Source organism: Mchenga conophoros, linkage group LG3 (assembly GCF_057382185.1).
Source record: "Mchenga conophoros isolate Kocher_MC1m ecotype Shallow Benthic linkage group LG3, M_conophoros_male_GT1.1, whole genome shotgun sequence".
Lineage (NCBI taxonomy): Eukaryota > Metazoa > Chordata > Actinopteri > Cichliformes > Cichlidae > Mchenga > Mchenga conophoros.
This window is the reverse complement of record NC_140528.1, coordinates 26,852,872-26,879,661: the sequence shown is the minus strand read 5'-3', so window position 1 is coordinate 26,879,661 and position 26,790 is coordinate 26,852,872. Positions and strand designations below refer to the sequence as shown.

General features: G+C 43.2%; 1 protein-coding gene across 7 annotated transcripts in view; it reads right to left on the bottom strand.

Annotated features, from left to right (window-relative positions):
- LOC146577932 (NACHT, LRR and PYD domains-containing protein 3-like) overlaps window positions 1-26,790 on the bottom strand; it is a 50,919-nt gene that overhangs the window by 7,808 nt on the left and 16,321 nt on the right. For 6 of the 7 annotated variants that reach the window (XM_085268443.1, XM_085268442.1, XM_085268449.1 and 3 more), the window contains 6 exons: window positions 23,876-23,994; window positions 21,819-23,775; window positions 19,902-20,075; window positions 18,048-18,224; window positions 11,861-12,034; window positions 10,863-11,030 (listed from right to left, as the gene is read on the bottom strand). In XM_085268443.1, coding sequence (XP_085124569.1) covers window positions 10,863-11,030; window positions 11,861-12,034; window positions 18,048-18,224; window positions 19,902-20,075; window positions 21,819-23,775; window positions 23,876-23,994 — 2,769 coding nt within the window. The remainder of the gene's footprint in view (window positions 1-10,862; window positions 11,031-11,860; window positions 12,035-18,047; window positions 18,225-19,901; window positions 20,076-21,818; window positions 23,776-23,875; window positions 23,995-26,790) is intronic. The other variant, XM_085268448.1, reaches the window with a different exon arrangement.

The following is a 26,790-nucleotide window of genomic DNA, read 5'->3' as shown; positions in this document are numbered from 1 at the left end:
CCCCCTGCAGTTTGCATACAGAGCAAACAGGTCTGTAGATGACGCCATCAACATGGCCCTACACTTCATCCTGCAGCATCTGGACTCCCCAGGAACCTACGCCAGGATCCTGTTTATGGACTTCAGCTCTGCCTTTAAATAATTTCCCCCAGGGATCAATAAAGTATTCTGATTCTGATTCTGATTCTGAACACCATCCTTCCAGACCATCTCCGAGGCAAGCTTTCCCAGATGAATGTGCCTGATCCCATCTGCCGGTGGATCACTGACTTCCTGACGGACAGGAAGCAGCATGTGAGGCTGGGAAAGAATGTCTCGGACTCCCGGACCATCAGCACCGGCTCCCCTCAGGGCTGTGTTCTTTCTCCTCTGCTCTTCTCCCTGTACACCAACTGCTGCACCTCCACCCACCAGTCTGTCAAGCTAATCAAGTTTGCAGATGACACCACCGTTATTGGACTCATCTCTGACGGGGATGAGTCTGCCTACAGGAGGGAGGTTGAACGTCTGGTGACCTGGTGCAGCCACAACAACCTGGTGCTGAATGCCCAGAAGACAGTGGAGATTATTGTGGACTTCAGGAAGCACACAGCCCCACTCCCCCCCATCATCCTGACTGACACCCCCATCACCTCCGTGGACTCATTCCGCTTCCTGGGTACCACCATCACCCAGGACCTGAAGTGGGAGCCCACCATCACCTCCGTCATCAAGAAAGCCCAGCAGAGGATGTACTTCCTGAGGCAGCTGAAGAAATTCAACCTGCCAACACCGACGGTGATGCAATTCTACACTGCAATCATCGAGTCCATCCTCACCTCCTCCATCACCGTGTGGTACGCTGGAGCCACTATCAGGGACAAACAGAGACTGCAGCGTGTTGTGCGCTCTGCTGAGAAGGTGATTGGCTGCAGACTCCCATCTCTGCAGGACCTGTACACCTCCAGGACATTGCGGCGTGCAGCTCGGATCTCAGCTGACCCTTCTCACCCTGGACACAGTCTGTTTGACCTGCTCCCCTCAGGCAGGAGGCTCCGGTCCATTCGCACCAGAACCTCTCGCCATAAGAACAGTTTCTTCCCCTCTGCTGTTGGACACATGAACAATAACCATATGACTGTTCCCACCACTAACACATGACCCTACGCTGTGTTCACTGCATCATTCCATGTTTGGCACTGATCACCACCTGCACTCATGTATATATCTTTCTACGTAGCACTCTTAATTCTTATTCTTATTTTATATTTTTATGACAGTATGTTTGCACTGAAGCACCGCAGCAATTTCCTAATGTTGTAAACCTGCTCAACATTTGGCAATAAAACCCTTTCTGATTCTGATTCTGATCAGACAATCCACTGTGAGCAGCACTTGGTGATGGTGGGAAGGGCACAAAGATCCTCCCAGTGAAAACAGGCTCCAGGAGGAGCATCTACCATGACTGGTTGCATGGTGAGGGGAAAGAGAAGAGATGAGCTCAGAGAGACAAGAACAAAACACAAACCAAGGAGAGAGAAGACAAAAGTTAAGGACATGCAGTAGTGACATATAAAAGTATCAGGAGTGAAAAGAGGGGAGAAGAAAGCAGAGCATCATAGGAAGTCCACCAACAGCCTGAGCCTACAGGGAGTGCAGAATTATTAGGCAATGAGTATTTTGTCCACATCATCCTCTTCATGCATGTTGTCTTACTCCAAGCTGTATAGGCTCGAAAGCCTACTACCAATTAAGCATATTAGGTGATGTGCATCTCTGTAATGAGAAGGGGTGTGGTCTAATGACATCAACACCCTATATCAGGTGTGCATAATTATTAGGCAACGTCCTTTCCTTTGGCAAAATGGGTCAAAAGAAGGACTTGACAGGCTCAGAAAAGTCAAAAATAGTGAGATATCTTGCAGAGGGATGCAGCAGTCTCAAAATTGCAAAGCTTCTGAAGCGTGATCATCGAACAATCAAGCGTTTCATTCAAAATAGTCAACAGGGTCGCAAGAAGCGTGTGGAAAAACCAAGGCGCAAAATAACTGCCCATGAACTGAGAAAAGTCAAGCGTGCAGCTGCCAAGATGCCACTTGCCACCAGTTTGGCCATATTTCAGAGCTGCAACATCACTGGAGTGGCCAAAAGCACAAGGTGTGCAATACTCAGAGACATGGCCAAGGTAAGAAAGGCTGAAAGACGACCACCACTGAACAAGACACACAAGCTGAAACGTCAAGACTGGGCCAAGAAATATCTCAAGACTGGTTTTTCTAAGGTTTTATGGACTGATGAAATGAGAGTGAGTCTTGATGGGCCAGATGGATGGGCCCGTGGCTGGATTGGTAAAGGGCAGAGAGCTCCAGTCCGACTCAGACGCCAGCAAGGTGGAGGTGGAGTACTGGTTTGGGCTGGTATCATCAAAGATGAGCTTGTGGGGCCTTTTCGGGTTGAGGATGGAGTCAAGCTCAACTCCCAGTCCTACTGCCAGTTTCTGGAAGACACCTTCTTCAAGCAGTGGTACAGGAAGAAGTCTGCATCCTTCAAGAAAAACATGATTTTCATGCAGGACAATGCTCCATCACACGCGTCCAAGTACTCCACAGCGTGGCTGGCAAGAAAGGGTATAAAAGAAGAAAAACTAATGACATGGCCTCCTTGTTCACCTGATCTGAACCCCATTGAGAACCTGTGGTCCATCATCAAATGTGAGATTTACAAGGAGGGAAAACAGTACACCTCTCTGAACAGTGTCTGGGAGGCTGTGGTTGCTGCTGCACGCAATGTTGATGGTGAACAGATCAAAACACTGACAGAATCCATGGATGGCAGGCTTTTGAGTGTCCTTGCAAAGAAAGGTGGCTATATTGGTCGCTGATTTGTTTTTGTTTTGTTTTTGAATGTCAGAAATGTATATTTGTGAATGTGGAGATGTTATATTGGTTTCACTGGTAAAAATAAATCATTGAAATGGGTATATATTTGTTTTTTGTTAAGTTGCCTAATAATTCTGCACAGTAATAGTCACCTGCACACACAGATACCCCCCTAAAATAGCTAAAACTAAAAACAAACTAAAAACTACTTCCAAAAACATTCAGCTTTGATATTAATGAGTTTTTTGGGTTCATTGAGAACATGGTTGTTGTTCAATAATAAAATTATTCCTCAGAAATACAACTTGCCTAATAATTCTGCACTCCCTGTATAGCAGCATAACTAAGGGATGGTTCAGGGTCACCTGATCCAGCTCGAAATATAAGCTTTATCAAAAAGGAAAGTTTGCAGCTGATCTTCAAAGTAGAGAGAGAGTCTGTCTGCTGAACTCAAACTGGGAGCTGCTTCCACACGAAGCCCAACATAGCCAGGCTGAGTCGTTAGATTAGTCCAAAGTAAAATCAGAAAGTCATTATTTGTGTCACATTTCAGTGAAAATGTAGAAAAACTATCCAAAAGTTATTATTATTATTATTATTTTTTTTAAATTTCCTTTTCCAACTTTTTATTTTCATTTTTTAAAATTGAAAACGAACAACAAACAAACAAAAACAAACAATAAAAGACATTCACAGTTATGGGACAGAGTAGGTATCATCAACTAGCCAACTCTTGACTGACCATTATGACCCCAAATAAATAAATAAATAAATATTCTCAGGATCACACTCTAGTATCTTTATCTTTCAAACATAGCCTCAACCATCTGAGGACCGAACACAGAAAATACGGGCGTATTAATAATAATAATAATAAAAAATAATAATTATAATAGTAACAGTATTAGTAATTAAAGAAATAAAAAAAAAAAACAAAAAAAAACAACATATCGTGTGAACCCCTCCCACCACCCCACCACCCCTTTACCCCTGTATGGCTCTCAACTTTATCACATTCGTGTATCCAGACAGCCCATATTTACACCCATCTATACACAAGAATCAGCACAACATTTAAGAATTCTGATCAGAAGGGCCTAACCGATGATCAATTTAGGGTAAACCCAGAGGAATTTACATCATCTCTATATTCTGTCAAGTCCAAAGACGGTAATACTGAAAGAAATGGTCCCCAAATTTTTTTAAAGGTTCCGTATTTCCCTTTTACACTATGCGATATCTTCTCAGGTGTACAGTAGGATGCTAACTCATTAATCCAATATCTCAGTGTTGGAGAGTTTTCAGATTTCCAATGTGTCAGAATAAATTTTTTAACTGCAGTACTCGCAAGTAAAATAAAATATTTCTTGTGGTAATCCACATTTATGGAATCTATGTCACCTAAAATCCATAGTTTTGGGTCCATTTCGACTTGGATCCCAATTACCCTTGAAATTATTTCAGTAGTCCGTCTCCAGAACTCCTCTATTACTGGGCAATTCCACATCATATGAAGGAGATCACCATCTATCACCTTACATCTCAAACATTTGGGAGAGTAATTAATATCAATTTTATGTAATCTGTAAGGTGTATAATATGTCCTATGGAATATATTAAATTGCATTTGTCTATGATTTGTAGAAATTAACATGGTCTGTGCCTGTTCCATTAGATGGTACCATTCTACCTCTTCATAAACATAGCCCAGATCTGCCTCCCATTTTCTTTTCAGAGACGTTTTGTTGCAGTCAGGTAATATTTCATTAATAATAGTGTATATTGAAGATGCCTTTTATTGACTTCCATGGTTTGGTGCAGAGATGTGTTTCAAAAGGACTTTCTTTAGGAATCTCAGGGAATGTTCCTTTGGTTTTTTCTTTGATCCAGTCTCTTATTTGTAGAAATTTTAAAAAAATTTGGTCTGGAAGTTTACATTTTTCCTTTAGTTGTTGGAAGTCAATAAATGTATCATTATTGTATAGATCGGCAACAGTTCAAATATTTCTATCCTTCCATCCCCGCAATATGGAATCGGAAATATGATGTGAGAGATTAGGATTGCCCCATAGGGGTGTCCTTCTAAGAAAAGAAATATTTATTTTTAGAAGTGAGTGGGATTCCTGCCAGGCACGGAAGGTGTTTAATATCATCGAGTTATTTGTGAGCTTAGATAAACATTTTTTCGTACCTAGAAATGGGATGTCTTTTAATGATATGGGGTTCACCTCATATTGTTCTATTGGAACCCATCGAACCTCACTCCTCTCTGCATATAACCAGATCAAAATTGATCGGTATTGGGAGGCCAGATAATAATTCCTAAAGTTTGGTAGGTTGAGTCCTCCCCGTGAATAAGGGGCCTGTAATGAGGAGAGTTTAACTCTTGGGTTTTTCTTTTGCCATATGAAGGAGGTTATAAGTTTATTTAATTCTTTGAAGAAACTTTTTGGAACATTTATAGGGAGACATTGAAATAAATAGGTAAACTTAGGCAAAATGTTCATTTTAACCACATTAATTCTCCCTATGAGGGATAATGGCAAATCCATCCATCTCTGTATATTAAGTTTAGTTTGCTCCAACAGTTTAATATAATTTAGTTTGAATATTTTATCCTCAGATTTACCAATTTGTATGCCCAAATATGTAAATCCATTATTACACCACTGTAGTGGATCTGTAAGAGCTCTAACACGATTATCTTGTATATTTAATGACATAATTTCACTTTTGGTATAATTTAACTTGTATCCTGAAGCCGCACTATATTCTTTAAGACTATTCATTAATGAGGGAATTGACTTGAGAGGGTCCGTTATATACAGTAAGAGGTCATCTGCATATAGGGAAAGTTTATGTTCACTTGTACCGAATTTGATTCCAGATATAGCAACATTAGTACGAATGGCCACTGCCAGCGGCTCGATCGCAATCGCAAAGACCAAGGGAGAACTTGGACAGCCTTGTCTACAGCCTCTGGTTAAGGAGAAAGTGTTAGAAAGCACATTATTTGTTATAATATTGGCTTTGGGGGTGTTAAAAAGTACCTTAACATAGCGGGTGATCTTTTCTCCGAAGCCCATGGCTTCCATTGTCTGAAATAAAAAGTTTGGTTCAATCCTGTCAAATGCTTTATTAGCGTCCATGGAAATTACTAGCAATGGTTCTTGATTTTTTTGAGCGGCATTCATTATGTGGAGCAGGCGCCGCACATTATCTGCTCCCTGTCTGTTTTTAATGAAGCCTGTTTGATCGGCATTTATTATCTTAGGCATAATGTCCTCCAATCTATGTGCAATTATTTTAGATAATATTTTATAATCTGCGTTTAAAAGGCTAAGTGGTCTATAAGAGTCACATCTCTGTTTGTCCTTGCCCAGCTTTGGCAATAATGTAATTGTTGCATTTTCCAGTGATTCCGGTAATTTCTTATTTTCTAAGGCTTCTTTAATCATATTTGTAAGTGGTGTCAATAATTTATTAGAAAAGGCCTTATAGTAATCAGCTGAGAATCCATCTGGTCCAGGGGTCTTATTATTTTGTAAACACTTGAGGGCTCGAAGAACCTCCATCTCCGTTATATCTACATCAAGCAGTTCTTTGTCCTCATTATGTAATTTAGGAAGGGTTATTCCATCTATGAATCTTTTTGCAGCAGTACCATCGACCCCTTGCTCAGATTTATACAGATCTTCATAAAACCGTTTAAACTCTGCATTTATAAGTACTGATTCATCAAGAAGTTTATCATCTTCCGTTAGAATTGTCCGTATAAATTTCTCCGATGTTTCTTCCTTAATTTGCCAGGCCAGTAATTTACTTGTTTTGTTTCCATATTCATAGTAGTGATATCTAGTTCTGGCCATAGCTGCTTCTACTCTGTTGGTGCATAAATTATCATACTGCAACCTTGCTTTTGTTAATGTATTAAGACATTCTTCCTTTTTGGTGGCAATATATTCCTGTTCCAAGTTTTTAATGTCGGTCTCCAATTTAGAGATCTTCTCTCTGACCTTTTTAGCCTTATTAGCCCCATAAGACATAACCATACCTCTCATATAAGCTTTAAGCGCTTCCCAAATGTTAGCATGTGAGGAGGAATTTGAATTAGCATCTAGAAATATTTCAATATTAGTGTTCATATATGAAATAAAATCAGAGTCTCCTAGCATATAATTCTTAAACCTTCATCTGTAGATTATATTTTGCGGTATATTAGTAGCCCAAAGAAGTTTAATGGGATTATGGTCTGAGAAAGTAGCTGCTAAATAAGAGCAGTCTATCACTGTTGCCATCATATTTTGTGATATAAGAAACATATTAATTCTTGAGTGCGTATTATGTACTGGAGAAAAAAAAGAAAAATCCCTTTGACCTGCGTGGAGGTTTCGCCATACATCAATTACGCCTACAGTGGGGCAAAAAAGTATTTAGTCAGCCACCGATTGTGCAAGTTCCCCCACTTAAAATGATGACAGAGGTCAGTAATTTGCACCAGAGGTACACTTCAACTGTGAGAGACAGAATGTGAAAAAAAAAATCCATGAATTCACATGGATCCATGAATTCGGTGAGGTGAGGTGAATCAGCGGGAAGAATCTTCCATGTCCAGATGGTCTCATTTTTGGCAGAGTATTCTTCAAGCGACTCCTTGTTTTGTTGTTTCAGGTAAGCATACATTTCTTCCAAGACAGGTTTGGCGCCGACAAAGTTTGTGCCAGGATCTGACCAGATTTTTCGGGGATGGCCTCGGACAGAGGTGAACCTCTGGTAGGCAAGCAGGAAGCTCTCTGTTGATAGTGTGCTCGCTAGTTCGACATGAATGGCTCTGCTTGCCATGCAGCAGAACACAACTCCCCAAACTTTCATGGTCACTCTTCTCTTGACATCATCCCTCACATGATAAGGGTCCAAACAGGTCGACAGATGTGAATTCGAATGGTGCAGCAGCATGGACGCGCTTGCTTTTAAAAGGTTCCTTCATGTAATGATCTGCTAGAGGGTGTGGGGGGGCCACAGCCCCATCCTGCAGGGCATGAAGCAGGTATGGAGGAGATCCCAGAGTAACAGCCAAACAGGAGGATCTACTGGCGAGCACTGCTTAGCCTTGCACACCTTCTTATTTTAAACTTGATCTGGACTTCATTGCAAACTGTTTGTGCAGGATATGAATGACAGGATTTTGTTTTTCTACAAGAGTTAGTAAAAACATCTCCAGTGTGATCGAATCTTCTTGCCAAACATCCGCAGCTTGGCAGTGTATACAGCGCCATAATGACCAGACCTGATTCTTTTGAAAACATCTTTCCACAGGTCTCCACTTCATCAGACATCACCTAGACTCAGAGCTGGATGAGGCCAGCACAAACAGCAGCCTAACCGACGAAGATGATGGATCCATGGGGTCAGCAAAGCCAGAAGCAGGGCTGGAGAGGTACCTTTCATGTCACTGGAGGTGTGGATCTATTGCATGGCGTTCCTCACATCAAGAAGCTGTCGATCAAAATCAACACAGCTCTTCCTGCATCTGGAGCTTGTGAAGGACGTCTCATTCATGCAGGACTCCTGTTCACAGCTTCACAGAAAGAACCTTGAGAGCAAACTGCTGCTGAAGCTGAACCATCTCCTCAGTGAGTGAAGAAAGGGCACATTTTTGCTGAATATGCAGAAATAGATGCACACCCATACAACTTATGGTAACCTGAGCTGCCTTGTATGAACACATGTTGAAGATGCCTCGTTCTGCTTTCTCTGAGGCTGCTGTGCCATTTGGAGCAAAGATGAATATAAAGTTTCAAATTCAAATTTTTTCAAATTCAAATTTTATTTGTCACGTACACAGTCATACACAGTACGATATGTAGTGAAATGCTTGGACAACTGCTCGTGACCTAAAGAAAACAAAAAAGGAAAAGGCTATGAATAAGATAGGAAATAAATATGAAAAATTAAAAAGGGTAAATTTAACTAGGAAGGAATAAAATATAAATTAAGGTTAAAAATGAAATAACTGTACAACACAAATTAGAATGAAGGGTAAATTTAACTGGGAAGAATAAGATAAAATATATAAATTAAAGTTGAAAATAAAATAACTGTACAACAAAATACACAATATAGAACTATATAAGAATGTATGAAGAAATATAAATATAAATAAATATATACACAATAACAGCAGCTGTACAAGTATTAACTGGAAATGAAGAATATAGTGACCAGTGTTGTGCAAAACCAAAGTCCAGAAAGTCCAGTGTGTGTGTAAGAACTGTATGTGTGGGTCAGTACTGTGTGGTGGTGTGATTGAGAGACCGTATCGCCTGCGGGAAGAAGCTCCTCCTCAGTCTCTCTGTGTTGGTCTTCAGGGAGCGGAATCGCTTTCCTGACCTCAGCAGAGAGAACAGTCTGTTGTTGGGATGGCTGAGGTCCTTCACCATCTTCCTGGCCTTGGTCCAGCACCGCCTGCTGTAGATTGAGTGCAGGTCAGGGAGCTCGGAGTGGATGGTGCGCTCAGCTGACCGCACAACCCTCTGTAGAGCTCGTCTGTCCTGCATGGTGCTGTTCCCGAACCAGGTTAAGATGTTTCCCGCCAGGATGCTCTCTATGGTGCACGAGTAAAAGTTCCTGAGCACCTTGGAGGGCAGTTGGAAGTCTCTCAAGCGTCTGAGGTGGTAGAGACGCTGTCGGGCCTTTTTCACCACGGTGTTGATGTGACAGGACCATGACAGGTCCTGCGTGATGTGAACTCCGAGGTATTTGAAGCTGTCCACTCTCTCCACTGGGCACTCGTTGATGACGGGGGTCTGGTAGTTCCTCTCCTGCTTAGTGCTGAAGTCCACTATCAGCTCCTTTGTCTTACTGACGTTTAGAAGGAGGTTGTTCCTCTGGCACCAGTTCTCCAGTTTACAGCATATCTTGTCACTGGAAATTGTTTGCACTGTTTATATGTTTATATTATTTACTGCAGGTTTTGGTGAAAAAAGCTTCATGTTGTGAAAAACTGAAACCTGGACATTAGAATAGTTGTGCCTTATTTTGTTGATGTTTTTACACATATTCCTGTTGAAAATACTAAAGTTTGTATATTTATTTATTTTTGTTTGATAGCTTTTATTTATAAAATAAATCGGACATTTCAAACAGTTACTCCCTACTTGAGTAGTCTTTTCACCAAGTACTTTTTTACTCTTACTCGAGTAACTTTTTTGACGACTACTTTTCACTTTTACTTGAGTAATAATATTTTAAAGTAATGCTACTTTTACTTGAGTACATTTTTTGGCTACTCGACCCACCTCTGGTTAAGTGTCCTATGGCACTCAGTGATGATGGTGCTGTGGCCCCACCACCTCCACCTCTTTGTAAAGGAACTAACTGTAATCTGAAGCTTGTAATGGAACTAAGACTTCCGCCACTAGGTGGCAGTGTCTGATGAGAAAGTGTGAGTGGAGCTGGCCTGGAGTCAGAAACAGGAAGATGCAGGATTTGGGCTGAAATGGGGAAAAGTGGTTCGCACTAGTGCCTTAGAGCAAGAAGGTTGTAGGTTGAAGCTTGTTGGCCTTTCTGTGGAGGTTGGATGTTCTCCCACAGTCCAATGAAATGCTGCTTAGGTTCATTGGTGCTTCTACATTGGCTGTAGGTGTGGATGTGAGAGAGTGCTTCTCTGTCTGTTGGCCCTGTGATGGACTGCTCACCTGTGCAGGTGGACCACGCCTCTTGCCCTATGACAGCTGGGGCACAGGCTGCAGCCCTGTGAGCCTAAGCTGAATAAACAGTTAGCAAGAATGATCCATAGATGGCCTGAAATCCCCCAGTTAGCAGTTTGGTAGATAGCTATGACATGCTGATCCCATCCAGCAGCTGGATTCTACCTGTAAGCTGATCCCTGCTGAGCCAAAGCACTTTTTCATATACAAATTACAACCTTTAATAGAAACCTATTGATCAGCATCTTATTAGCCTGCTGTTTATTGTTAGCACAACTAAAATGTGGTGACTGACCCCAGAATTTGAAGTCGACATTCTGGACTCTTCAGAAAACCCCACAGTGGCTTCACTCCTGAATCCTGCAGGTCGTTTCCACTCAGGTGCAGCTCCGTCAGATGGGAGGGGTTGGAGCTCAGTGCTGAGACAAAAGCGCTGATCTCTGACAGACTGCAGTTGACCAGTCTGAATAAAGAATGAAAGATGTAAGTTTACTAGACGAAGTGAGCTTGTAATCATTCAGTGTTTCATCATCTGCTCAGAGCTGAAGGAGGTTCAGAATGTCGACCTTCTCATTAATCGGTAACACGATAGTGTTTCAGGGCCACTGAACAGAAACAACAACAACATCTAGGGGATTGGTCAGGGGTGGAAAACTCTGAGGAAAGTTGTAAAGAAACTATCTTAACTCTTGTGATCAAGTCATACAAAATGTTATCTCCAACACCTTTTTCAGATTGTGACGTAAAGGACCCATGGCACAGCTTTGCATGCACTTGAATGTTTATCAGGTGGTTTAAGGGACCCCAGCTAGGCAGCTTTCGACTGTTTTAAAGTCTCTTTGTGCTGGTTTACATCTTTGGTAAATGGACTTGTTTTTATATAGAGCTTTTTATACTCCAGCTGAGCGCTCAAAGCATATTTATACAACTTGCCTCATTCACTGACTCATCAAAGCACTTTTTTCTATGCTTTTCCTACACAAGTGCTTTTTATCTAACATTCACACACATTCATACTCTGATGGATGCATCTTGCCCAACATTAGGTATGCAAACTGGAGCAGACGGGCATCGAACCACCACCCCTCTGATTGGTAGCTGCTGTACCTCCTGACACCTGAGCCTAGGAGCTTTGCTTTCTATTGTCAGGTTTGTGTTCACACCGAAATAGTAAGAGAAAGATCGTGTGTGTCCTCATTAGTGTAGGATTTATGTTGGTGTGTGGGACTGTAGCCTCAGGCTTAAATTGTTAAATGTAATTATGAGAAAGTGCCGCTGTTACTCTATACTGACCTCAGGATGTTCAATCTACAGTCTGGACTCTCTAGGAAAAGACTGAGCTGCTTCATATGCAAAGCCCCCAGGTTGTTTTCACCCAGGTCCAGATGTGTCAGGTGGGAGGGGTTGGTCTTCAGAGCCGCAACCAGATCACCACAGATGGTTTCTGACAAACTGCATCCACACAATCTGAATAAAGAACAAAACATGAAGATAAATTCCTAATTCGTTCACATCTGTACTCATCAGGGAGATTCTCAAACATGATCAGACACACTCATCATTCTGTTGTTGTAAAACAAGGTCAAGGGGGCAGTTTGCCTCGCAGCTAGGGCTGCCACAAACGATTATTTTGATAGTCGATTAGTCACCGATTATTTTTGCGATTAGTCGACTAATCAGATCATCATCCATTGGACGTAAAACGTACAGCTTATTGCACCAGCAGCATCTGGTCTTACATAACTATCATTAGCTTACAGCTTGAAGTGTTTAAGGTGCTAACTAACAATAAAGACAAGATGATAGTTTATAAAATTTTAATTAAATCTGCAGATTGTTTCGGTGAAGTTTAATAAACTCCTTGCTATCTAAAATATAACAGGACACCGGAGTAAATTCTGGAGCATCTCACACTTCTGATAATCAGCTGTCTGCTTGATGTTTATTCAGCTGTGTAAAAACTATAACTTTAATCTCAGACAAACCGATTTACTCAGGAACAAATAAAATACTAAAAAAAGCCAAACAATAACATTTTTAAGTTATCTAAGTGACTCATATATCATGTTTAACCTGAGTAGTAAAAGACGGCGGTGGGTTTGAAAACGATCTGCCGGGAGTCCGGTGTTCTCACGGCTCTAGTGAGCCTCGCCCCCGGCTAGCTATCGAGCTAGTGGGTAACAGATGTCTCCGAAAACGTCGGAGCGCTTTTGAAAATATGTGGTGTCTTGATAAACTGAGCCGATATTTGAGGTTTACACAGCTACATTCTCACCTGAAAATATGTTAAACGTTTATTTTGTGACCCAGAAAGAATAATAAGAGTAATATTAAAACTAACTAGCTGCCGCCATTGTTGACAACTGAGCAGGGCCGCGCTATGAATTCTGGGACACAGCTTCTTCTTCTTCAGGGTTTAACGGCAGCTGGCATCCTTGTACATGCAGTGCTGCCATCTTCTGTTTCAGTCCGTTATTACACTCTTAAATCCTGCTACTTATTCCTGCGTCCTTTGGGATCTTACAAAGCTTCAAACGACGCGTCGACTGTTAAATCAGTCGTCGACGATTTTGATAGTCGACTAATCCTGGCAGCCCTACTTGCAGCCAGCAGCAAGTCACCTTCACACCACACAAACCGCCAACAACACAGAATCACGTAAAAGAATTGAAAAAGTTAGTAGAACTTAAATCTATTTGTTCATCGTCACATCAGTCTGCTGCTGACATCAAGTCAAATCAAAGCTTAGATACAAACAGCAGGCAGCTCAGACACGAAACATACTCCAAACAGCTGAACACATGATCTAATATTAGAGTAATCACAATGTGTTTGTCTTCTAGAACAAAAAGCTTTGACTCAGTCTGAATAAAGAAAATATAGTCTCACTAAAAATCTAATCAAATGTTTTCCTTTAATCTCTGTTTTAAAGAAAGTCAGAGATTTGTGACTACATCACAGTCCCGCTTAATCTCACTGCTACCTTTAACTCGGTAGATCTTGACATCTTAAGACTTCATGATCCAGTTAGTTTAACAGATAAGGTTGTAGACTGGTTTCCATTATACCCAAAGGGGAGACATTTCTAAGTTTCAACAAGTAGTTTTAGATGTAATGAAAAACACAATGAGGGTTCCTTAAGGTCTTTTGGTCAGTTACTGTTTAACTTCTATTTGTTTCTGCTTGTTGCTAGTTGTTAAATGTAATGCGATCATAAAGAATCAACATGATCTGCCACTTAAATGAAGAGGATACACAGTGATACTTGTGACTTTCCTCTAACAATCCAACTCCTTTTTAGGAAATAAGGTGCACTGATAACATTAGCTGATGGAGCTCAGGAAACAAAAACGTGTTGTCTGTCCAAAAGGTTAGAGACAGAAACTTTGTTCATATCATCCCCGTCTCTGAAACAAGTCTTTAATAATCATATTGAAATGGTTACCAGAACTGCTTTCTGCCATGGAAAATATATCAATGTGTTTACACTGAGCAGGTAAGAGTACTGTAAAGCTCTACTTGCATGAATAACATTTTTGTTGTTGGTTTTGTTCCATTATGTTCAGCTTCTGCTTCAGAGATATTCTCTGAAATGTTTCCCCCACTGTTGGACAAACCTTTCAGAGTTTTCTTGATAAAGCAGATATCCTGGGGAGCTCTGTATCAGAGGGAGCTGGAGGAACAAACAGATCCTGGATCAGTTTAAACTGCTAAAGGCTGCTCCTCAGGAGCTCGACCGCTCTACACTCTCAACACTGAACATCCAGAGGTGGTAATTTAAGTGCTGAGGGCCAAACTGCTCCAGTAACAGACTCTCAGTGTTGGACTGAAACTGCAGGACAAATGCAGACTTACTGTGCTGCTGCTGTTTGTACATCAGAATTAATTAACATCATCGTTAATGTTGTTTCAGGACCATCATGAAACTGACCAATCACCTAGCTCTGATGTCATGGTTTGGCCAAAGGAAGCAGTAGGAGAAGTTGGCCTTCAGCTCTTTGTGGCAGAAACACTTTAGAGCAGAGACGCTCACAGAAGTTATTTGATTTTTCCATATCTTTCATTTCCAGTTTGTTCGGGTTCAGACAGAATTATTCACTTAGATTTAGGTTAGTTGTAGTCATAGCGACACATTTCTTACATGTCAGTACTACTGAGGGTGGCTTGTCCATCTGTGCACACACAGTACTACCAAACTCCACTCTAAACACTTTGTAGGAATCATCAGTACTGTTTCTCAGGTTAGCTTCAGGTTAGCCATGTAGCATTTCTCCAGTCTTTTTTGTCGACTCTACACATTAAAGGAGGAACAGCTGTTAACCTTATCTTTACCTGCGTCACTCTCATCGCATTATTCTCATCCTGTGTGACTGGATTAATCTGATTTGGACTAACAACACAGACTTTACCATGAAGATCCTCAGTGTGGATCAGTATAATATCAGCCTGAGTCCTGCAGTTTAGTGTCAGCACAACTTTCACATCATGCCAAAAGATGGCGCCGGTGTGTATGGCACGCCATCCTCGTCTGCGCCTTGGCTTAGTACTCCTTATTGTTTTGCTTTTGGTTTTATGCTCACTAGGTGGCTGTGCACTAATAACTTACGACAGACATATGCTTTTGAATCTCCGATTCTCTTACTCCCATCGCCCAGATCCATGTTGGACCCTGGGTGATGCCACCCCTCTATGGCCAGACTCCCTCACCAGTATGTACTGCCTACCTCACTCCAACCTGCACAGGAAACGTTACAGGAAACGGGGTAAAAGGAGTGGTTTTCGCGTCTGTTTTAAGGCCTACCTCAAAGCCAAGGTTACGGATGATCCATATGCAAGCCGGGATATTCTACGCTTTATCCCCTCCTGCAGAGGCCGCCCTGATGCTAAACTGCTGAGCCACCGCTGGATCTGCCCCGCTGGTTTTCAAACCTACCCAGCCCTTCCAGTGGCTTGCCTCCCTGTTCGGTCCTGGATAACATCCTCCGGTCGTGGCATCCATCACAACAACCTCAGCGTCACACGGATGGCTTTATTTAATGTCAGGTGGCTGGCGAACAAGGCTTTTCTTTTAAATGACTTTTTCCTCGCCGCGGGACTGGACGTTTTACTCCTGACGGAGACGTGGACTTGTCCCGGTGAGTTCATCCCCTTCTCTGAGCTTCTCCCTGCAGACTGTGTCTTTTGTAGCTCGCCGAGGCTCACTGGCAGAGGTGGTGGCTTAGCTTCGGTTTTTAAAAACAAAGTTTGGCTGCTACCCTCCCTACCTACCCTAGCTTTGAAGCACAGCTACTGGAGACGACTGACTCTTTGACTACTCGGTGTGTTGTGGTCTATCGTCCGCCTAAATACAACAAGACTTTCATCTCTGAACTCGCTGACATTTTAGGATCTGTTCTTTTTCAATATGGCTGTGTTCTTATTACTGGTGATTTTAATATACATGTCTGCTGTAAGAACGACCCATTATCTAAAGATGTTCTTGCATTAACTGAATCTTTTAACCTCATTCAGTGGGTTAATGAACCAACCCAAGGCCAGGGTATGATGCTAAAGGCCATACCCTTGACCTGGTCTTCTCATATGGCTTGGACATTTGCATCAAGGATATAAACAATGCTGGGTTCTCTGACCACTCCCCGGTCATCTTTGATGTTGACTTGGGTAATACTGAACTGCACCTTGAGGCCCTCCTTCGCCCTGTGCGTACAGTTAATGCTGAAACTGTGGCAAATTTTTCTGCTTCTTTTTTGAATTCTGCATCCACTACATTTGATTGTTCTGCCTCTCGGTCATCTCTGAGGACTTTGCCAACACCATATGCTCCTCTATCCTTGACACTGTTGCACCTATTAAAATGAAGCGCCCTAGAACTTATTCTCAATGTTGGTTAAACAACTCTACACGCGCCTTACGATGTGTGTGTCGCCGCGATGAGAGGAGGTGGAGAAAAGATAAACTCCAGTTATCTTATGAAATCCTACGTGGATAAGAACGACATTAATGATAAATTCCAGTCTGCCTTCAAACCACATCATAGCACTGAAACAGCGTTGCTTAGAGTGCTTAACGATCTTCTTCTAATTGCTGATAATGGACGCTCTGCGGTCCTAGTTTTATTGGATTCATCCTCGGCCTTCGATATGGATCACAACATCTTATTAGCGAGGCTTGAGCACACTGTAGGCATTAAAGGTGTTGCCCTTGATTGGTTTAAATCATACCTCTCCAATAGGTTCTTCTCTGTCAACCTGGGCACTTGCTCTTCCTCCGCTGCACCTGTCTGCTGTGGCGTGCCTCAAGGATCTGTGTTGGGCCCTATTCCTTTCTCACTGTATATGCTCCCTCTAAGCGCAATCTTTGAGAAATACCGCACCGCTTTCCACTGCTATGCTGACGATATACAGATCTACTTTGAACTAAATGATGATCTTGCTTTGTCCTTACACTGTTTCCAAGAGTGCATGCGCGAGGTCAAAGAATGGCTCCTAGCAAACTCTCTTATCCTAAATGACAAGAAAACTGAAATCGTGGTGTTTGGCAGCAACGTTCCTCGTGGCCAACTTCGTGATGCCTTTGGTTCCCTTACCAGCTCCCTTTCTGACACTGTTAGCAATCTGGGCGTGTTGCTTGACAGCTCGTTCAAACTCGATAAACAAGTGTCTGCTGTAGTTAGATCTAGTTTCTACCAACTCCGTCTCATCTCTAATTCTAGGCAGTATGTTCTGCATAAGGACCTGGAAAAGCTCATCCACACCTTTGTGACCTCAAGGTTGGATTACTGCAACTCACTTTATTTTGGTCTTCATTCTGCCCTCCTTCATAGACTGCAGAAGGACCAAAATGCTGCGGCACGCATTCTGACCAGAAATGGGAAGTTTGCCTGTATCACCCCTGTTCTAGCTGACCTGCATTGGCTACCCAATAAATACCACATCCAATTTAAAATACTGCTGCTTACGTTTAAAATTACCAACAACACAGCACCGAGCTACCTTAAGGAACTCCTTAAATCGTATGTTCCTGCCAGAGAATTAGGATCGTCTGCTCAGTTACTCTTGGTGCAGCCTGGATCTCGGCTGAAGTCTAGAGGTGACCTTTGCCCTGGCTTCACCAGAGTTGTGGAATAACCTTCCGATTGTGATCCGGGCGTCCGATTCCATCCAATCTTTTAAATCACGGTTAAAAACCTATTTGTTTAATCTCGCCTTTCCTGCTTGTTAATGCTCGCACCTGACTTTTACACTGACCCTATTTTTCCTTTATACATATTTTTAATGCCTTGTGCTTTTATTATATTTTATATTACCCCTGTGTATTAGTGGCATTGACCTGTATATTACATTATAATACTCGTGCCACTTCTCTGTCTCTTATGTTAAGCACTTTGGTATACCGCTGTAATGTGTATTTAAATGTGCTCATAAATAAAGATGATTGTTGTTGTTATTCATCTCAGCACAACTAAAACATGCTGACTGACCTCAGAGTTTCAAGTTTACATCCTGGACTCTCCAGAAAACCACACAGATGCTTCACTCCTGAATCCTGCAGGTAGTTGTTCTCACTCAGGTCCAGCTCTCTCAGATGGGAGGGGTTGGACTTCAGTGCTGCTGCCAGATAATCACAGCTGATGTCTGACAAACCACAGCCCTTCAATCTGTATAAAGAATGAAAGATGTAAGTTTATTAGACAAAGAGCTTGAAATCATTCAGGGTTTCATCATCTGTTCAGAGCTGAAGAAGGTTCAGAATGTAGAAGTTCAGAAAATGGAAACTCCAAACAGCTGAAGCCAGCAGGAAGCAGCTTCAAACAAACACAATAAGAGAAAAAACTGAATGTTTCACATTCAAGTCCCACGTTTATCATAAAAACAGGACAAAGACTTGAAAAAGTCGTGTTTTCCTTTAAAGGTGAAGCGTGAAGAAAAAAGAAACTTATTTGAAGTCTAACATCTCCCAGTCACATTATTAAAGCAGACAAACTACAAGCTCATTTTCATTGCAACAAGTCATCTTCTGACCTGGACTAACAACACTGGTCTCTATGTGCAGCTGGCTGTGAGACCAGTGCTCAGGGAGCGTCTACAAAGGGCAACACTGAAAGAACATCACACACTCATTTGCTTCCAGCACTTTCACACAAACATCTACTGTCATCATTGTCACCAAACTCTGTGGATCCTTTATTGCAAATTCAAATGGGATCAAATGGTCAGACAAAAGAGGCTTATGAGGAAATACGATGAAATGTTGTGTATTAGCAGCAAGTTATTGAATCATTTTCCTCAGAAACCAAAAAAAACGATTGACAAACATGTTTTGACAAACTCAGTGTTGGACTTGGATCAGCAGGACAACCCTGATGTTCAGAGTCCTTTCTCTGACTGGGCTCCATGGAAACACTTGGACTGGTCCCAGCTGCCTGCTTTCTGTAGTCCAACAGAGTCCTTTCTCTTCTCCAGCTTCTGTTTGAAATCCTCTCACAGTCTCTGAGTCCTGCTTTGCTGTCATGTTTGGGCCTGTGTTGGGCTGCTCTGTGTTCCTCTGCTTTAACACACCTCACCACAGCAGCTGTGTGGGTCGTCTCTGTAGCAGCCAGATCAGCTTCTGATACATGAACATCATCACAGCTCCTAACTTCACCTTTATTAGCTTTGACATTCATGTCTTTCTTTTCTCTCTGTTTCCACACAAGCTCAAAGTCTCTGCAGCCTGTTTTTATCTGCTATCATCAGATCTTCATCATCCTCATTCACATCCCTCACACACTCTATAGCAGGGGTCCCCAATCCCAGTCCACGAGGGCCGGTGTCCCTGCATGTGTCCTTGATCCATCACAGCTGATTTAAATGGATAAATGACCTTCTCAACATGTCTTGAAGTTCTCCAGAGGCCTGGTAATGACCTAATCATGTGATTCAGGTGTGTTGACCCAGGGTGAGATCTAAAACCTGCAGGGACACCGGCCCTCATGGACTGGGATTGAGGACCCCTGGTCTACAGCCTCATCAGTGCAGACTTCATCTTCACTGACTGATGGAGCACGACATGAACCTGTGGAGGCTGAAACACTGTCCTGTCAAACATCTCCCCGTCACCACTCCACTTCTGTCAGCCTTTAAATGAACCCTGCTCAAGTCTGTCACTTGTATTTGGAGCCAAAAGGAAAAACTGTTGTTCAGTCGTTTGGAAAGACACAACTTTTCTGAAAGCACTCAAACTTCTTCACATTTGTCTCCAGACACATCCTGAACATTTATGAACTGTGGAAAGTTTTAAACATCAAAGACCTGAAATATAGAAAAACAACAACAGCTGCAGTCAGTGAACTCACCTCAGAGCCTCCAGTCGACAGTTTGGACTCTCCAGTCCAGCACACAGAAGCTTCATCCCTGAATCCTGCAGGTTGTTCTCGCTCATGTCCAGCTCTGTCAGATGGGAGGGGTTGGACTTCAGAGCTGAGGCCACAACTTCACAGTGAGTCTCTGAGAGTCGACACTCAGTCAGTCTGTGATGATAGAAAATATAAAATGTGTTATTATAAAAGCAGAAAATCTGCATTATAAACACAGACTGAATGTACATGAAGACAAAACAGAGTGAGGTCATAATCTGATGAACATCTGCTCTTCACATCTGTGCTTCAGCTCCTCTTACTGTGTTTGACATGACACAGTGATTGAGTCTCTCTCAGACCTGCAGACTTTGAATGAGAATCTTTGTTTGGCTTTAATCTGCAGATGAAGGAGGAAGATGGTGTCACATTTAGGCTTCCATAATGTCCACAGTCTGTCACTGAGATCTGATCCAGAGTCAGAGTGAAGACACACATTTGGACTGTTTCCTGTTTTGAACATTTGAATGAGTTGAGCTCAGTGAAGAGTTCCAGCTGGAAAGATGATCTCTGTTTGCTACCTGCTGTCAGGTACGACTGTTCACGTCCACACGCAGGAAAAACCTGCTGACTGTTACCAAACGGAGCAGAAATCTCATCACTGGACAATAATGATGAACTCACAGCTGCTGATATCAGAGCTGATTTCACTTATATATTGTTATAACCTGACATGGATCAGTTCGTCTTTGATTGGTCTGTGAAGGTCACTGTTTCCATTGGACCTGAGTGACGTACAAAGACAGAGAGGGAGAGAGAGGAGAGAGAGGATGGAGACAGCAAAGAGAGAGCAACACAAACAGGTGACCAAGGTCAGCAACCAATCAGAGAGCTTCTGTTTGACCCAGTCACTGATGATGACTGCACATAACCAAGCAGTGTGTTACTCTGATATCAAACATGGATCCTGCTCTTATAATAATGATGATCAGATGATGTTATTGTGTTATTTTGTAGCTGAATACGATGTTTGTGTGATTATCAGAGAAAGAAGCAGTGAGGAGGATGGAGAGAGAGAGAGGACAGAGGCTGAAGTTAGAAACACTAAAAGGATTTTTCATGGATTTCATGGATGGTTTGATTTCCAGCAGGACACTTAAACATGTCAGTGGACGTCCTAAAGAACATGTTCACTGATATGAAACGTGCCATTGAACAGGATCAATATCAGTGGAAACAGGGACGACATTTCAGCAGCAACAACTAAACACTGAACAATGAGCTCTGTGATTAAGGAGGACATGAAGTCAGACATTAGGAGCAGCAGCAGGAATGAGAGTGAATCCATGAGCTGCTGTCACATCAGCGTGAGCTCACACATCTGACACATGTTCTGATGTCAGCAGAGTCTTCTCACTCAGTTTGTCCCACTGTGGGCAGAGCACAGCTGGTTCACCTCTGAGCCCCACTCTGAACCACAGCAGTGTCACTCATCAGGACATCACACTGAACCAGAGTCTTCCTCAGCACCTTCATCCTCACTCCCCATGTTTGTGCCACTAAACTCTGTGTCTGTAGTTCTGTCTGTTCTCTGTAACATCAGAGTTCACTACAAAGAAGCTCTCCACAGATTCTTATTTCTGTCTAACAGCAGCGTCTGAATGACCAACAACAGCAGATTAAAATACTGCCCCCTAATGACACCACACAGGTACTACATGTAGATGTGAGTCTACAACACACAGCGTACGACTACCAAAGCAGCATCATGCTGAGTGCACACACACATTTCTGATCAACACAAAATATTATTTTATCTGAGAAACTACTGAGAGTCGTTTAGTGCTGTGTGTATCTGAAGAACTAAACTACTGATCAACACTGATCAATGATGTTAATGATCACATCTGGACTCACCGAGCCTTTCTGCAGTTCCTCACAGCTGGAATCAGTCTCAGTCGTCCCCACTCTGATGTGTTGTACTTCTGCAGGTCCAACTCATCCAGAACCTCCTCTGACATCTGCAGCATGAAGGCCAGAGCTGAGCACTGGATCTCAGAGAGTTCCTTCTCTGATCTGTTCTCTGACTTCAGGAACTCTTGGATCTCCTGATGTACTGAGAGGTCGTTCATCTCCATCAGACAGTGGAAGAGGTTGATGCTTCTGTCAGGAGAGATTTTATCACTGTTCATCTCCTTCAGGTTGTTGATGACTCTCTGGATGGTTTCTGGACTGATCTCTGTCTGACCCAGCAGACCTGCTAAGAGTCTCTGGTTGGACTCCAGACAGAGGCCATGAAGGAAGCGGACAAACAGGTCCAGGTGGCCATTTTTACTCTGGAGGGATTTCTGCATGGCTCTGCTCAGGAAATCATCCAGAGATTTGAAATTTCTTCCATTTCTACGACCAAACCCATCAAAATCAAAAACACCACCGAGCTCTAAGTTACTCAGCTCATTCCAGTCTGTGCTCAAAAAGTCCTTCACCACCTCAGTCTTCCTGTTGGTGAAACAGTGGAACATGTCATTATCATCATCATACTCCTCATCCTCATTCCAGTCTCTCCCCAGGAAGTCCTTCACCACCTCTGTCTTCCTGTTGTTGAAACAGTGGAACATGTAGACAGCAGCCAGAAACTCCTGAATGCTCAGATGAACAAAGCAGTAGACTGGTTTCTGGAAGATCACACACTCTCTTTTGAAGATCTCTGTACAAACTCCTGAGTACACCGAGGCCTCTGTCACATCCAGACCACACTGCTCCAGGTCTTCTTGGTAGAACATGATGTTTCCTTTCTCCAGATGTTCAAACGCCAGCCTCCCCAGCTTCAGAAGAACTTCCCTGTCAGCCTCCGTCAGCTCCTGTGGACTCGTCTCATGTCCCTCGTGGTACTTGTTCTTCTTCCTCTTTGTCTGAACCAGCAGGAAGTGTGAGTACATGTCAGTCAGGGTCTTGGGCAGCTCTCCTCTCTGCTCTGTAGTCAACATGTGCTCCAGAACTGTAGCAGTGATCCAGCAGAAGACTGGGATGCTACACATGATGTGGAGGCTCCTGGATGTCTTCATGTGGGAGATGATTCTGCTGGACAGCTCTTCATCACTGAATCTCTTCCTGAAGTACTCCTCCTTCTGGGCGTCAGTGAAGCCTCGTACTTCTGTTAGCCTGTCAACACATGTAGGAGGGATCTGATTGGCTGCTGCAGGTCGGGAAGTTATCCAGACGAGAGCCGAGGGAAGCAGATTCCCCTGGATGAGGTTTGTCAGCAGCTGGCTGACTGATGACTTCTGTGTGACATCAGACAGCAGCTTCCTGTTGGTGAAATCCAATGAAAGTCTGCTTTCATCCAGGCCGTCAAAGATGAACAGAAGCTGAGAGACAGCCAGCTTCTCTGCTGAGACCTTCTGTAATGTTGGATGGAAAACATGGAGCAGCTCCAGAAGACTGTACTGCTCATCTCTGATCAGGTTCAGCTCCCTGAATGAAAGCAGAACCACCACACTGACATGTTGGTTCTCCGAGCCCTCTGCCCAGTCCAGAGTGAACTTCTGCACTGAGAAGGTTTTTCCAACACCAGCCACGCCGTTGGTCAGAACCACTCTGATGGGTGTCTGTTGGTCAGGTGAGGCTTTAAAGATGTCCTGGCACCTGATTGGAGCGTCATGGAGGGCGTCCATCTTGGAAGCTGTCTCCAGCTGCCTCACCTCATGTTGGGTATGAACCTCTGAACGCTGTCCCTCTGTGATGTAGAGCTCAGTGTAGATCCTGCTGAGGAGGGTTCTACTTCCTGTTTCATCACTTCCTTCAGTCACACGTTCACATCTCGTCCTCAGACTGATCTTATGTTCATCTAAAACCTCCTGCAGACCAACATCTGCTGAAAGAAAAACAGAAAGAAAACTCTTCAATGTCTGAACAACAACAAGAAGTCCAGTTTTCAGAAATGAGTCCATCAGCAGACAGATGTTCAGTCTTACTTTGTACACAGCTGCTCTGACTGGCTGTCTGCAGTCCAGCTCTGGTTCTTTCTCCACACTGGGGACAGGACCAGTCTCCTGATGAAGCAGACTGGTCCCAGTATGAGCAGATGCAGTGTCTGCAGAACCAGAAACATATCCAAGGTGAGCAAGTTCCCCTCCAGCATAAACTCTAAGCAGCTAAAACATGTATGAATGTAAACAGTGTCCCAGCTGTCAGCCACATTACAGATGTGGTTTCTGACAGCTGCTCCAGCTGCAGGATCAAACACACACAGGTCCAAACATCTTTGTCTTTGCTGCTTTGTTCTGATTGAACACAACATGTAGTTCTTGTCCCAGCTGAGCATTAGTTGTGCAGCCTTTAGCATTAGCATTGTTAGCATGTCTCCAACAGAAACATGGTCAGAAACTGCTGAGAGGAGCCGGCACAGGGAGAGAAGTTATTACCATCAACCCACTGCTGACTCAGTCAGAGTCAGTGGGTCATGCAGTGGGCCAACCATGTGTCCACTTTTATGTTAATCATTTAATTTAATTCATTAGTATATTTGTTATTTTCAGTGACTATGACAACTCCAAATTATTTTGGAAACATGACTAATTTCTGTAATCTATTACTTTGTGACATGGACTGCACAGAAGGACAGAAACATGGAGCAACATCACAGGTGGAACTATTGATGTCAGGTCAGGTGCTCCCCAGTTGCTTTGGGGACTTTTGCCCACTGCTGAGATGGAAGGCAAACCGAGTGCACTGTCTTCATGCTTCACTGCTGCTACAAACATCTGTGGAAGGATGACTCAGGAGCTCAGTGAACTACAGCGTATGACTGTGACAGGATGCTACCAGTGCAACGAGTCCAGGTGTGACTTTCCCCACTGCTACATGTTCCACTGTCACTGTTAGTGGAACAGCGATGAAGAGTTACGATCACAGAGTGGGGTCAGTGGATGCTGAGGGACACAGAGGTCGCCGACTTTCTGGAAATCACTACAGACGACCAAACTTCACATGGCGTTCAGATAGCGTCATGAAATGTGTTTCCATGGCAACCGAGCTGCACCAAGCTTTACATCATCAAGCACAATGAAAGCCTCTGATGGACTGTAGAGCATGGAGACGTGTTCTCTGGAGTGACCAATCACACGTCTCCATCCGGCAATCTGATAGGCTGATAGAGTCTGAGTTTGGTTGGTGGTTGCCTGGACAACAGTACTTAAATATAAAGTTCTCGTCAAACAGTGTCTGACCTCACAAATGGGCTTCAGGAAGAACGAGGGCCTGCATCCTTCGGCGGACGCATTTGTAGACCGATTACGTCACAGCGGTTTGACAAAGGCTGTACAAATTTGAAGACTCCTCCAAGTGCGGCCGACAAACGCGTCCTTCTTTTCCCCAGATTTGAAGGATGGGACGGGTGTAAAACCTTTGTGGCCCAACCTGTCCCAGAATTCATAGCACGGCCCAGCGCAGCTTCCAACAATGGCGGCAGCTAGTTAGTTTTAATATTACTCTTATTATTCTTTCTGGGTCACAAAATAAACGTTTAACATATTTTCAGGCGAGAATGTAGCTGTGTAAACCTCAAATATCTGCTCAGTTTATCAAGACACCGCATATTTTGAAAAGCGCTCCGACGTTTTCGGAGACGTCTGTTACCCACTAGCTCGATAGCTAGCCGGGGGCAAGGTCACTAGAGCCGTGAGAACACCGGACTCCCGGCAAATCGTTTTCCAACCCGCCGCCGTCTTTTACTACTCAGGTTAAACATGATATATAAGTCACTTAGATAACTTAAAATGTTATTGTTTGGCTTTTTTCAGTATTTTATTTGTTCCTGAGTAAATCGGTTTGGCTGAGATTAAAGTTTTTACACAGCTGAATAAACGTCAAGCAGACAGCTGATTATCAGAAGTGTGAGATGCTGGAGAATATACCCCGGTGTCCTGTTATATTTTAGACAGCAAGGAGTTTATTAAACTTCACCAAAACAATCTGCAAATTTCATTAAAATTTAATAAACTATCATCTTGCCTTTATTTTTAGTTAGCACCTTAAACACTTAAAGCTGTAAGCTAATGATAGTTATATAAGAGCAGATGCTGCTGGTGCAATAAGCTGTAGTTTTACGTCCAATGGATGCATGATGTGTCTAGTCGACTATCAACATGACCGTTTGTGGCAGCCCTAGTGTGAGTGACTGACCTAAGTCGCTAACGCGAGGGCAGCAGGTGAAACAGGTGGTGGGTGGGATGCGAAGGGTCAGCTGTGATGGCCCTGGTTTTCCTGAGACAGGAGGAACTGATGATGGCCTCCAGGGGTGGCAGAGGGAAGCCAGTGATGATTTGGGGGTGTTAATGACCCTGTCTGCAGCCTTCCTGTTCTCAGTCGTGGCCCCTGAGTACAAACAGCAGGCAGGAGGAGAGCACGCTCTCCAATGAGGAGGGTAGAAGGCCAGCAGCAGCTTCTGGTCCAGGTTATTCTTCCTCAGGACACAAAGGACGTGCAGCTGCTGGGCCTTTTACACCAGGGTGATGGTGTCATGAGAGGGCAGTGGAGCTGTCTGTGCCTCCTGCAGTCCATTATGACTTCTTTGGGTGATGTTCAGCTTGAGGTTATTCTCTGAGCATCGACGCGTTCTCTGCTAGGGCTGTTCGATACAACCATCTATGACGATATGTGGACGTCTATCGTTTCATATTATGCGCTATTGTTTGTTTCGTGGTGTCACAAAATAAACTGTTTATTTTTTCATCGTTTTGATGGTCACAAGTTCTCACTTCCTCTTATATTTGAAATAACCACACTACAGGCAGGCAGGCGTAGTCATTAGCAACAACAAAGGTAAATCCATCCGTTTGTTTATTTTCTACATAAACCTTTCACAATAAAGCTCAAGATCCTGTTGAGA